Source organism: Apteryx rowi, unplaced genomic scaffold, assembly GCF_003343035.1.
Source record: "Apteryx rowi isolate R43461 unplaced genomic scaffold, aptRow1 scaffold_38, whole genome shotgun sequence".
Lineage (NCBI taxonomy): Eukaryota > Metazoa > Chordata > Aves > Apterygiformes > Apterygidae > Apteryx > Apteryx rowi.
In genome coordinates this window covers 3621692-3632835 of record NW_020450307.1, presented here as the reverse complement: position 1 = coordinate 3632835, position 11144 = coordinate 3621692, and the positions used below count along the sequence as shown (strand labels likewise).

General features: G+C 42.0%; 1 protein-coding gene across 2 annotated transcripts; it reads right to left on the bottom strand.

Annotated features, from left to right (window-relative positions):
• Window positions 1-59: 59 nt before the first annotated feature.
• On the bottom strand, window positions 60-10747 carry LOC112970093. Of its 2 annotated transcripts, XM_026074086.1 has the most exons (11): window positions 10529-10747; window positions 9020-9098; window positions 8259-8405; window positions 7235-7321; window positions 6069-6141; window positions 5259-5395; window positions 3738-3884; window positions 3002-3088; window positions 2763-2838; window positions 2058-2134; window positions 60-1169 (listed from the first exon to the last, which is right to left on the bottom strand). In XM_026074086.1, exons 1-11 carry the CDS (start codon window positions 10615-10617, stop codon window positions 1101-1103), a joined length of 1068 nt encoding a protein of 355 aa, XP_025929871.1. In that variant the 5' UTR covers window positions 10618-10747; the 3' UTR covers window positions 60-1100. The 2 variants fall into 2 exon arrangements, with proteins under 2 accessions (XP_025929871.1, XP_025929872.1); XM_026074087.1 differs by lacking the exon at window positions 3738-3884.
• Window positions 10748-11144: the final 397 nt, after the last annotated feature.

The following is an 11144-nucleotide window of genomic DNA, read 5'->3' as shown; positions in this document are numbered from 1 at the left end:
GGTACAAAGATGTTCAGTTCTTACAAGCACCACGAAATGAGACTCATGAATTCTGTTGCTCATGGACATACTTTTTTTTTTTATTTCTTTCTGAAGTTGTTAAAACATTTTGTTTTTCAATATACCCATCTCTCCATTTTCTGGATTTACAGGTGGCCAGTGTACACTGCATAGAGGAAAAATTTGGATAAAACAGGAACCAAAGGGTCACACAAAGCCTGTTCAGGTGACTTTGCAGACATACTATGGATGCAGCCTATTGATGATTACCTTGCAGGTAACTGAGAACTGTATATACAAAATGAAAGGCTTGATTCCATTGGTTTGTAGCAATGCTTCATGTTAAGGGCTATGTTTATGTAGAGTGGGGAAAAATTCTTAAGTTGTTCAAAATCCAAATGAAATATTTTGTGATTGTGAAAATGAATACATTTGATTAAAACTGGAGGTGTTTGGGTTGTTTTTCTTAGTGGGTGGAGGACAGCAAAGAGAATATGGAAAAAAATTTTTGTTCTGTGAAAACTTCCAGGGTTAACTTTTTCCCTTGATTTGGGCTGGGAAGAAAAGCTATTGAAAAGGGGCTATTCACAGAAAAAAACTGCACTGTCTCTCTAACTTCAAAGAAAGAGAATGGCTTCCCAAAATCTTTATTTGCAAACCAACACAGTTACCTGAATCGGGCTAGAAAGTTGTTATACGTGAATGCTGCTTTCTACACATACCTTAGGCTCAGGCTAAAGAGTTTTATTCATAGTATGTACACAGTATTTTACAATGTTTCTCTTTCTGAGAAGAATCAGGCAATAAATATAGTAGTCAGATTGGGAAAAATTTCTCCTTAAGGCATTTGTACAGCTGAGGTCAAAACCACAAGGTTCTACATCGATTGCAATGGCCCATTCAGCACAGCTGTCAGTGGAGAATGGTTCATGTGCAGGCCCTTATTCACCCTCTCAGTCTGAAAGAAGCTTGGATTCCAATTTCAGGTTCATCCTTACTTTGCCAATAAGGGACTTATTCTTGTAGCTTCTTCACTTTGTGTTGGTGTTCTATTTGACATACTCTTCTTGTTGTCACTCCATGCTAATGTCCTACTTCTGCTATCGCCAGGATTTCTTAGGGATGATAGGTGGTGGTTGAAGAGTCAGAGAATCAAGGTTTTCCTCTGGCTGGAACATATTTTCAGCATGTGAACATACTAATTCTGCCAAGGATTTTTACATGCCAGATTAAATATAGCCATGCTCAACTAAAGAATAGCCATATTGATCAATAAATACTCAGAGCCCAACATCTCTTCTGCTTTTAAAACATCCACTCCTGATTCACCTTCCCTCTTCTCTGAGCCCAGATAGGGTTATACATAAGCCTCTGTGCAGGGTGTGTTGTATATCCTGGCCAAGGGAAAATGATTGACTCTGCAGGCTAGGACCTAGATAAGGTCCTACTTTGAAGGAGGCTAACTCCACTTTGCATGGGTATGAGAGTATCCAGGGAATCAGGTCATAAGCTGGTAGTGTGATCATTGGTATTTTAAGGTGTAGTGTGATATAATGTCTCTCCAGCCTCATGAAGTAGGGCAAACTGCCCTAACAGCTTGCCTCCTCCCCTCAGTAGTCCTGCTTATTTCAATATGTAATTTCCATTGAAATCAATGAAAACTAGGTGCTTAGGTATCTCTGTCTTTCACTTCTAGAGAAGGTATGTTTTCTACCTAATAGGGCCCAAATTTAGTCTGCTGAGGGAATTTTCTTTCTTTCTTTCTTTCTTTCTTTCTTTCTTTCTTTCTTTCTTTCTTTCTTTCTTTCTTTCTTTCTTTCTTTCTTTCTTTTTTATGCCTGCTGATGTTTTACTCTCCAAATGTTTTGTGGGACTCAGTGCTGAGTCCTGTCAGGAGAAAGATGAGCTTGAAGAGAACTCCCTACCCAAGTAAGTCTTTTGTGGAAAAGGAGAAGACAAGTTGGGAGGAACATACATTTCAGATGAATCTGTGTATGGCTGGGAAAGTCCCAGGCTTGAGAAGAGATATTGCTGCAGTAAAGTTTTCTGACCAATACCTTCTGTAAGTGGAAGAGGCATTTTTCATAATCCTCTGCTGTGGAACAGGTGATAAGGATAGGTTCTGTCAGGCTTCCTGCAAAACATCAACGGGGAACAGCTTGGTGGTAGGAAAGTATGCTAAGTTTGCCATGACACATAGGTTATCAGCCTATAGCAAGGAAAGCCACAGGGTCAGTCCTCATGCAAGGTTAATACCCTCTCCCCAGTGCCAGCCTCTGGATTTCAGCTTGCCTTCCCTTTTAACCTGAAGGATGCTCAGATTTCCCATGGTGGAAAAGATAGGTAACAGGGACTGGGCTGGCTGTTGAACCAAGCAGGGAAGCACAGAAGAGTATTAAAACCTAGCAGCCAGCAACATAAGAAGACCCTAAAGAGCATCTCCCTGGTTGTTCCAGATGTAGCTAGAAATGGTATCTGATTTTTAACTAGATACTATCTCTCGTGATAGCAAAGAGCCAGATTTAAATGTTACGTATGTGAAAAAACTGCTGGGCTTTGGAAGATTCTATGTTTCTTATTAAAGCACGGTCAGTTCTGCTAGAAAATACTACTGCAAAGAGCTCCTGTAAACCTGAGCTACTCTGTGCAACTGACTCCATTCACAGGAAGACAGCTTCATAAGATAACCCATTCTAATGCAAGCCTGAGCACCAGGATATGCTCAGTTCCTCGTTGCTCTCATCTTTTTTTTTTGGTCTTACCTGTAATTTCAAACTGCAACTTCCCCAGCATAGCTGATTTCTCCTTTGCCTGGATTCCAGTTAGGGGGAGTTTTCCCTTCAAAAAAGAAAAGAAAAACAATGCTTTTATATTTTTCTCAGACTTTTCCTTTCTGTCCTTAATATTCAGACTTTTTCATCTCCCACAGTTGCTCACTAGATCCAGCTCCTCTCAGCTCTTTGCTGCTTTGACCGTTTTCTCTATCCCCTCTGTTACTTACCTCATACGTGATGGCAGTTCTCTCCTTATCTACAGAGAGGAAAAGCAGATCTTCTGGAAACAGGATCAGCAGTCTTTCCTCAGAATCCTGTGGAACAGAGGCAGATAGTACATCTTAGGGACACCAAACATGTTCAATAACTTCCACTCAGTGGATCTGCCTCAGCCAAAGGCAGAATATGAAGTCAAATGACTGTGGCAATACACCAAATCTCAGAACTGTCTGCAGCACTCAGCTGCTCCTGTGTCAGACACAGATACTATCCTTTTAATTTCTTATTCAGGCTGGATATTCATTGCTTAGAAAGCTAATGGGATATCTGTCACCAAGTATTTTTTAGAATAGGTCAGACACACATCTGCAAGGAAATGTTTAAGAAATGTTGATCTTGCTGTGAGATAAGAAAGGGTTGGGCTAGATGACCACGTGGGTCCCTTCCAGCCCTACGTCCTCTGAGTTTGAGTGCAGTTGTTTGAACACAGTCAGAAGTGATTCCTTTTGTCTCTTTAATACTTTGGGACTTTGGCAGAATTAGCCTGATGCTGCCTTTTCTATAGCCAACCAAAGGCATAATGATACACATAAGCAACAGTCATTGTAGCTGCAAAATTGTTTGGAGCTACACATTACAGCCAGCTGTTTTGAAACAACAGTTCCGTGTGAGCCTAAGCTCCCACTGACTGCATTCTTCTCAAAGCCATCCATGTGTCTGAGAGTGGTATATATTGTACATTACCCCCAAACAGCCACTGGCCACTTGCACCATAGTCAAGTACTGTATCCTTCCCAGATGCTGAATAGGTTTTCCTTCCCACTTCAGAATGGTGTTACAGAACAGATGTCTCATCAGCTCCCTTTTCTTCCACTGCTCATCACATGGCACCTTTTTTTTTTTTTTGAGACAGACCAAAAGGAGATAAAATCGGAGGTGTGATGTTTTTGAGGGGTTATGGGGTGGTAAAAGAAAGGTACTTATGCTATATGCCTGGAAATTTGGAAACCCCTGATGAAGTTCCTAGTTTGCTACACATTTTCTGCCTACCTGGGCCAAGTCACATGTGCTGTTGTTTCATGATCAGCAGCTGAGACAATCAAACAGCTTTAGCTATTAAAAAAGTAAGGTCTCATTTTTCCCTCTCCCTCTCTCATGAGGCTGCTTGGGACATGGGTTTGATTTGAATTATACTTTCATCTTATTTCAAAGCCCTTTGGGCTTGGCATTCAGGTCCGCTTCTTGTACTTGAATGGGGATATTTGTGGAACGATACGAAGATGTGATTTCTTTTTCCTCCAGGGTAGCCCTGTACACCTAACGGGAGATTGGGATTCAATGTGGGCTAATGGTATGCATGGCTGTGCTGAATCCTCAAAGGATTTCTGCACCCTATATTGAACCCTTAAAGCAGGATCACCTGAGGTAACTACTTTAAAATTAACTTTGATCCACTAGCTACAATCATATATGTGAACTGCATAGGAAGTTGGGAATCAGCAGCTCTTTAGGATGGGTGGTCTGGGTTTTGGGCTTTTTCCCGTAATGAATTCAAGCATGCTGTTAGACAAAACTAAGGTGCAGTGCTCCCCTAGAGTCCAGGCCATGCAAGACATCAAGGACAGCTGTGTGGATGTTTGAAAGATGGGGAACCTTAACAGAACTGTTAGTGGATAGGACTAGGGAGAGGAAGAAAGGCAAGCTGGCTTTCTAGCTTACTCTTACCCTTTAGGAATGTGCGCATACAACAACATGGGCAGAGTGTGGGCAAAAACTTCGGGAGCATGCATTGCATGGCTGTATTCCTGAATTCCCTAAAGCACAAATATATGGGTGTTTTCAGTGTAATCCTGCCATCTTGTGACACTTAGGGGTGTTGCAGTATGTTTTACAAGAATTGGTGTGACAGTCCAGCATGTATTGAGGAGCAAGTCTTTTTTTGTAACTAAGAGGAAACTTGAAATTTTTGACAGTGTAATTTCCCTAGGCTCCTTAAGTTACAGCCCATGAGCAAAAATGATCAGTAAGTTTTCTAAAATCTCTCATGTGCATAGAGCAGCAGTTGCAAACTTTCAATGATAAAACATTGTGTGTAGCAGGCTTACCTGCCATAACCTAGAATGAAGCTACAGCATCCTCAAGTAATGTTAGTGTTCAGTTCTAGCCTGATTGTAGCAATCCTTGAAAAACCCTATCCAGTTTCAAAGCTGCCAGTGTTTCCTGCTCTCATCCCATTTTCTTTACATCTGTTCTACATTGACTCACCAGAAAAGAGATGATGCTGTTGTGACTGACAGGGCAGTTAGCATTTGCTTTCTCAATTTGGTTCTGGAGGTGTTGAACCCACATGTCAAAGTCAGCTGAATTCTGGCAGCAGACAAGCCTGGATTCTGTCATGGACCCTGTGCAAGGAAACATAAAACCCCTGAGTCTGAGGAAGGGCATCTGTGATGTCAAAYGCCTTTGAGCCTCGTGGGTGCATTCCCCCCAGTCATTCAGTATCTCTACAGCCAGATTCCACCTGCACTTTGGTATCTTGTGACTGGACAAGCTCATCTCTGTCTTTTTTTTGTTGTTGTTGTTGTTGTTAATAGAAGATTCTGGGTTGACAGTGGGACAACTCGGTCACTCCCTTGTTCTAAATGCAAAGACATCAGCATTTGCCTCCTGTTTAGTTTAAGTAGAAAATTAGAGTAAAGGGGACCCTATAACTTATATTACCTTGTGTGAGGAATTCTGGATAGCCCTAAAGCATTCTTGGTTTAAGGCTGTGCAGCAGTTGCATCTACCTCTAAAGTCTGGGATTCCAAATTCCTTCTGTCTRGCTATGTCTTATCCCTCTACTCAGCTATAGCACATGCTGCACACTACAGTCCAGTCCAGAAAGGCATGACAAGTTCTCCAGCATGGCTAAATGTGGGAGAGAAGGCAAGTCCCTTCTTCCCTGGGTATCCACATGGCTGCATAACCCTCCTTATCTTCCATCCACACAGACTGGCCCTTGAGGACTGGAGTATGAGAATCAGTGCTTTATGACTATCAAAGCCCCCTCCAGATACTGCAGAACAGGCTTACCAGCAATTTCAAATGTGTTGCTGATTGCACTCACAACCTCTCTCATACGCATCCCAGCAAGAGGAAGGAGACCCTGGTACGGTGGGGAATCGTGTTAGAAAGCAGTTGGTATGAATAACTTCTCTGTGCCCCACTGCAGACCCTCTGACACACAGCAGAATGCTTTCCTTCAAGCCAGGCTTAGCAGTTTCTCATCCTTCCAACCTTTAAGGAAGGCTAGTAGGCTGGCATTCAGCTCACTGGCTGGAGACATTGGAAATCCAGGTTTTATTCCTGTTTCTCCACCTATAAAATGACTATCCTCCTTCATAAGGTGCTCTGAGGTATAAGGGTGAGCTCAACCAATAAACAGAGACTGGTGTTGAAAAGTGCTTTGTATGAACTAGATGGAGTTGCATCTGCCTTGCAGCCTCTCCCTCTTGAATTCCTGCCCCATGTCCCAAAACAGGCCAGAGGAGCACATTCATGTTTAGGACAATGAGGCCCTAGTCTGTATTTTGGATCCTATATCTCATATAAATTGATAGCTTTTCTGTGTCCTCTTCCCACTCCGTCGCTCTTAGATGATGGAGGTCCTTAGATTTTATCTGGTCCAATGTTGTACAGCTCAAGGACACTCTTCCTGACATTACTGTGCTGAAGGCAGCTCTTCTAGATATCTCTCTCCTTGGTACACCATGTCTTCCCCCCTCACACACCTTTCCTAACCCTCTCCTTCTGCAAATACTTGTTCTTACGACCTCCTTTTGGCACCTCCCAGTTGATGCCGTGTTTACTTACTCAGCTCACTGGGACAGACTTGCAGTCCTTCTCCCTGGGTGAATCAATTCGATAATAAGAGGCCAGCTAAAATTATAGATCCTAGAAGCAGATAAATGGGATCTGGCACTTCCTCTGCAATCCCTGGGACAGAGCTTCTTCCCTTTTTGAAATAGGCTGAAAAATGGAGAATTGTCCAAAGCCCCACTGAAATCAATGAAGTCTTCCTCCTTTGGCTGATGAGGTCTGCAGATGTTTGCTCCCTCTTGAACCCTTCTCTTGGTAGGGTGCTGAGGGTAACTACTCTTTTTACCCTCCACATGCTAGAGCTATGAGCAAAGAGATGTTTAGGAAGTCTTGATTATGAGCGTGAATACAATAGATACAGAAAGATTCTTGTGCTTTACCTCATAAACAAATGCCTTCTTTGTGTGATCCACTGAAAGAATCAGCAAGTGGAAGGAGAACAGCACAATGTAGCATTCACACATCTCCTGTTGAAATAAGGTCAATTATATCTTTCTTCCAAAACATTTAAAATATTAAAAATAGAAGGAAATTAAATTTCTCTAGAGCTCCTCACCGTCCCCGCCTCTTTTCTGATGCAGTATTTAGTACCTCTTTATGTACACACAGTGCTGATAGGCTGCTGGTTTTAATGGTTGGTTGGTAAATAGGAACTATGCAGTGTTTACCTGCTGGACTCTCTCACAGTAGGTCACAGTTTGACTGAAGCTTTGTGTCAGTACCTTGGAATTCTATACCATCTTTCCTAAAATGGTCTCGAAGTGCTTTTTGAACATTGGTAAACCAAACCACAGCATTCTTGTGAGATAAGGAGATTTTACTCATATGCATATACAGGCAGATAAACAGAGATGTGCAGGTAAACAGATATGAATCCATGGCAAAGTTGGAATAGATCTCAGTCCCTTCTTCTGAACTCTAGATATTCTTTCAAGACCAGTGATAATGGTAATTACAATGCATTGCTTTTATCAGTCACCCCCARTACTCATGGAGAAGGCTTGAATGTTACAAAAAAAGATTCACAACCATAATGACCAGTCCTTATCTCTTTGCAGAAAAGAATAAAAGATACTTCTGACAAAAGGATGATTTACCCCCCCCCCCAAAGGGAATGAGTGAAAAAGTGCTTGTTGCTCAGAGAAGTGATTAAAAAGTCCATTCAGCTTGTACTGACAGTGGTGAAAAAAGCTGAATGTATTGGCATTAATTCTTGAAAACGAAGATCAGGACAAATTATGGCCTTAGTCAAGCACTGGGATCTGACCATGCTTCTGACAGTATATGAAGTCCAAATTTTCCCCAGCTTTTTTTATCCCACTAGTCATAAAAGTTAAAACTTTTTTCCAGAGGTGGAAAAATCTCTTGCATATGACCCAATGGTTGTAATATGAGAATGATTACCTCCATCCGATAACTTCTCAGAAAAACTAGGGAAGACCAAACAATTTCCCCAAGACAGTGGATGTTTATTCCTTCCCAGCCACTGATAGGCTGCGTGATCAACAAGTTCACTAGTTCCTCCCGTGTTCTTCCCCACAGTGCTTCTGTCTGGAAGGGAAAAACCATAACCCAGACCATAGCATGTATTTATTCTTATAGACTTATCAGGAATATCCTGTAAAATAGCAGAGTTAGAGGTGGGAAAATGGAAACTAGAGCTAAATGATGATGGTTTATAACACTGTGGGTAAAAGAGAGAGGGGGTGACTTTATAGTCTAGACAGTGGGAGATTTGGCCATTAACTTTCTGTCTAAATTTGCATAAATCACATCTCTTTTCTCTGAACATCTTCTTTTGACAATGGGGATAAAATATGGTCCCAGGATAAATTCCAAAACTGACTTGCAATGACAATATGCTTGTGGGTTGAACCCTCTGACCCTTCCATGAAGACCTTCCTTTTCACTTAATGACAGGTTCTATGAGAAAAGCAGCATGTATACTTGTAGGAAGAAAGCTGAAAAAACATATCTAGGCCTTAAAACGGAGAGAACCATTTGTTATTTGCTTTAAAAGAAAGTGCATGTTATAGCATCTGGCACTTTACTGCAATGGGATAGTGCATCAGAATAATGCCATGGTGGGTGAGATAAATAGGTCTGCGATTTTCGCCTTGACTCTACTTATGAATCTTAGCTTGCATGACCCTGCTCATACTCACATCTTCTGTCTCTGATAGGGCCACAGGATCCTTAGGAAGGAGGGATCCCTCACTCTGGCCTTCTGAGATGGACCACTTTCTGAAACAGAAGAGAATATGGGAAGGCACAGAAAAGCACTTACACGTGTTGTTACAAAAACAAATTCATACTCAGGCAAGAGACTAGTTTCTGGAATTCTGGAATAAAGTTTGGGTATTTTAGAACATTGTATTCTAAGACTGGAATATTGGAACAGCTGAGTGGACTCTAGGAAAAAAAAATGCAGCAGATGCAGAATCAGAAAACAGGTATTGTCAAGGAATAACACACCTGAACTTTTGGGGAACATATCACCAAAGTACCCCTCATATTAAGCAGAGACTAAGGCCTAAATTCAACAAAGCATTTAGACTCCTAATTTTCTACTGATGTCATACAAGAAAGTGTGTAGGAGTGATGTAGGCCATTCTCACTGCCTGCCTTAATAGACGAGGAGAGAATAAAATAATTTCTTAGAATATAGTGAAATTATGGAAGGAAGTATATAATGTTGCTCAACRTTTGGTCTAAAGAAAAGACTGCTGAGGTGATATGGTAACAGTCTTCATGTATGTAAGAGGAGAGGAACAGTGTTCTTTGTGTCTATGGTGGATAAGATAAAGAGAATGGTCTTATTTACATTATAGGTTACCTATTAGAAAGGGACAATGGTTTGTCTGGGGACATTGCAGAACCTTCACCATTGGAGGCTTTCAAGGACAGGTTAGACAAGCATCTGTCAAGCAAGATTTAGGAAGAGCTGAGGCTGCTCTAGACATGAAAGCAAGATAAAAGACCTCCTGAGCTTCCTTCTAGGCCTCTGATCTGCCTCTGGCATGTGACAATCTGATACAAAACATCTGTTTCTGATAAAACATGAGCAGCGCTTGCCAGAGCCCCAGGAGTTTGTTGTGATTGCCCATCCAAAAAAAAGAGAAAGATAGTAATATCTGTGGAAGTTTCCACCCTCAGTTTCTTAAAAGCTGTTCCTCTGTCTTAAAAGACTGTGCCACCTAGAGAGGCACATTGAGGAGGAGACAGCAGGCCTTAGTGCAGGCTCTGAAGCAAGGGAAAGAGGAATGACTTGTTCTACTGTCTTGCCTGAGAGATTTTAGGTAGCCAGCAGCCATATCGTTTGAAGGCAACAAGGTTCGTACTACTGAGCAGTGAATGGGTAGATTTACTGCTGCCTGCCAACAGCAGTGTTGCTATCTTAGTTAACAACTACAACACCAAGTGAAAATACGAGGCATGCAGACCCTAATCATTGTGAATGAATCGAGGCTGCAGATGGATTGGCAGTATCTGACACTTGGCATTATTGTAAATTTTGGCTAGAAAAAGGGAAGAAAAATAAGCTTTTCCTTTAAAGGAGTCATATTTGGAAAACAAATATAGCCATTGAATTTCAGTCACAAGCACCAAAAGCACCATTCTGTTTAAGTAGAGGTAGCTGGCCATTTTCATGTGCCCCCAGAACTGCTGCCTACCTGCTCCTGCCTGTCTGCAGTAGCTCCACCTCATCCTGGCCTGTTCCTGCAGACCCAGCCTGCCTGGCACTCAGACTGCAGCATCCCATGCTTGATCACTGGCTCCCTTGTCCGCAGGTACTTGCTTCAATCCACAGAACTGGTGCTCCAGTCACAGGATCACGTGAATGTGTTTGAACAACAGTTAGAGAAAGTACTGGAGAGGAAGGAAACACGCATGTACCCTTCCACTTTCTGCTCATTTAAATTCTTCATGGGTTAGAAGCAGCAGCATTTGAGATGTGAAAGCATTTCCTGTTGGTTTTAAACACCCCCCCCCCCCCAGGTCCCACAAACGTCATTGTTTCCTGCTAAGATGGTGGCCTGATGCAATAAGTATGTGCTACTGCTTGGCTGTCACCTCAACCAAATGAAAAATGAAAGAGAGCCTTAATATAGTAAGGTGAAACGTGCAAGGCATAGAGCATCTAATGAGTGAGGGACTTGGATGTACAACAAGGAATGATGGGGTGAACTAGGTGATTTCCCCTGTTAAGCCTTGGGTTTGGTCTTTGCAGCTTCTCTTCCTGTCTTTGAGTGTAAGGACTTTCCCTGTAAAAAGTTTGGCCAATTTCTG

Excerpts from the sequence above, each read along its gene's own strand:
- LOC112970093 (XM_026074086.1), bottom strand. The coding sequence starts at position 10,617 with ATGGGATGCTGCAGTCTGAGTGCCAGGCAGGCTGGGTCTGCAGGAACA. Across the intron at positions 6,142-7,234 it reads AGAAGGCATTTGTTTATGAG|GGTCTCCTTCCTCTTGCTGG; the intron begins GTAAAGCACAAG and ends CCACCGTACCAG. Across the intron at positions 5,396-6,068 it reads CAACACATTTGAAATTGCTG|GGTCCATGACAGAATCCAGG; the intron begins GTAAGCCTGTTC and ends TTCCTTGCACAG.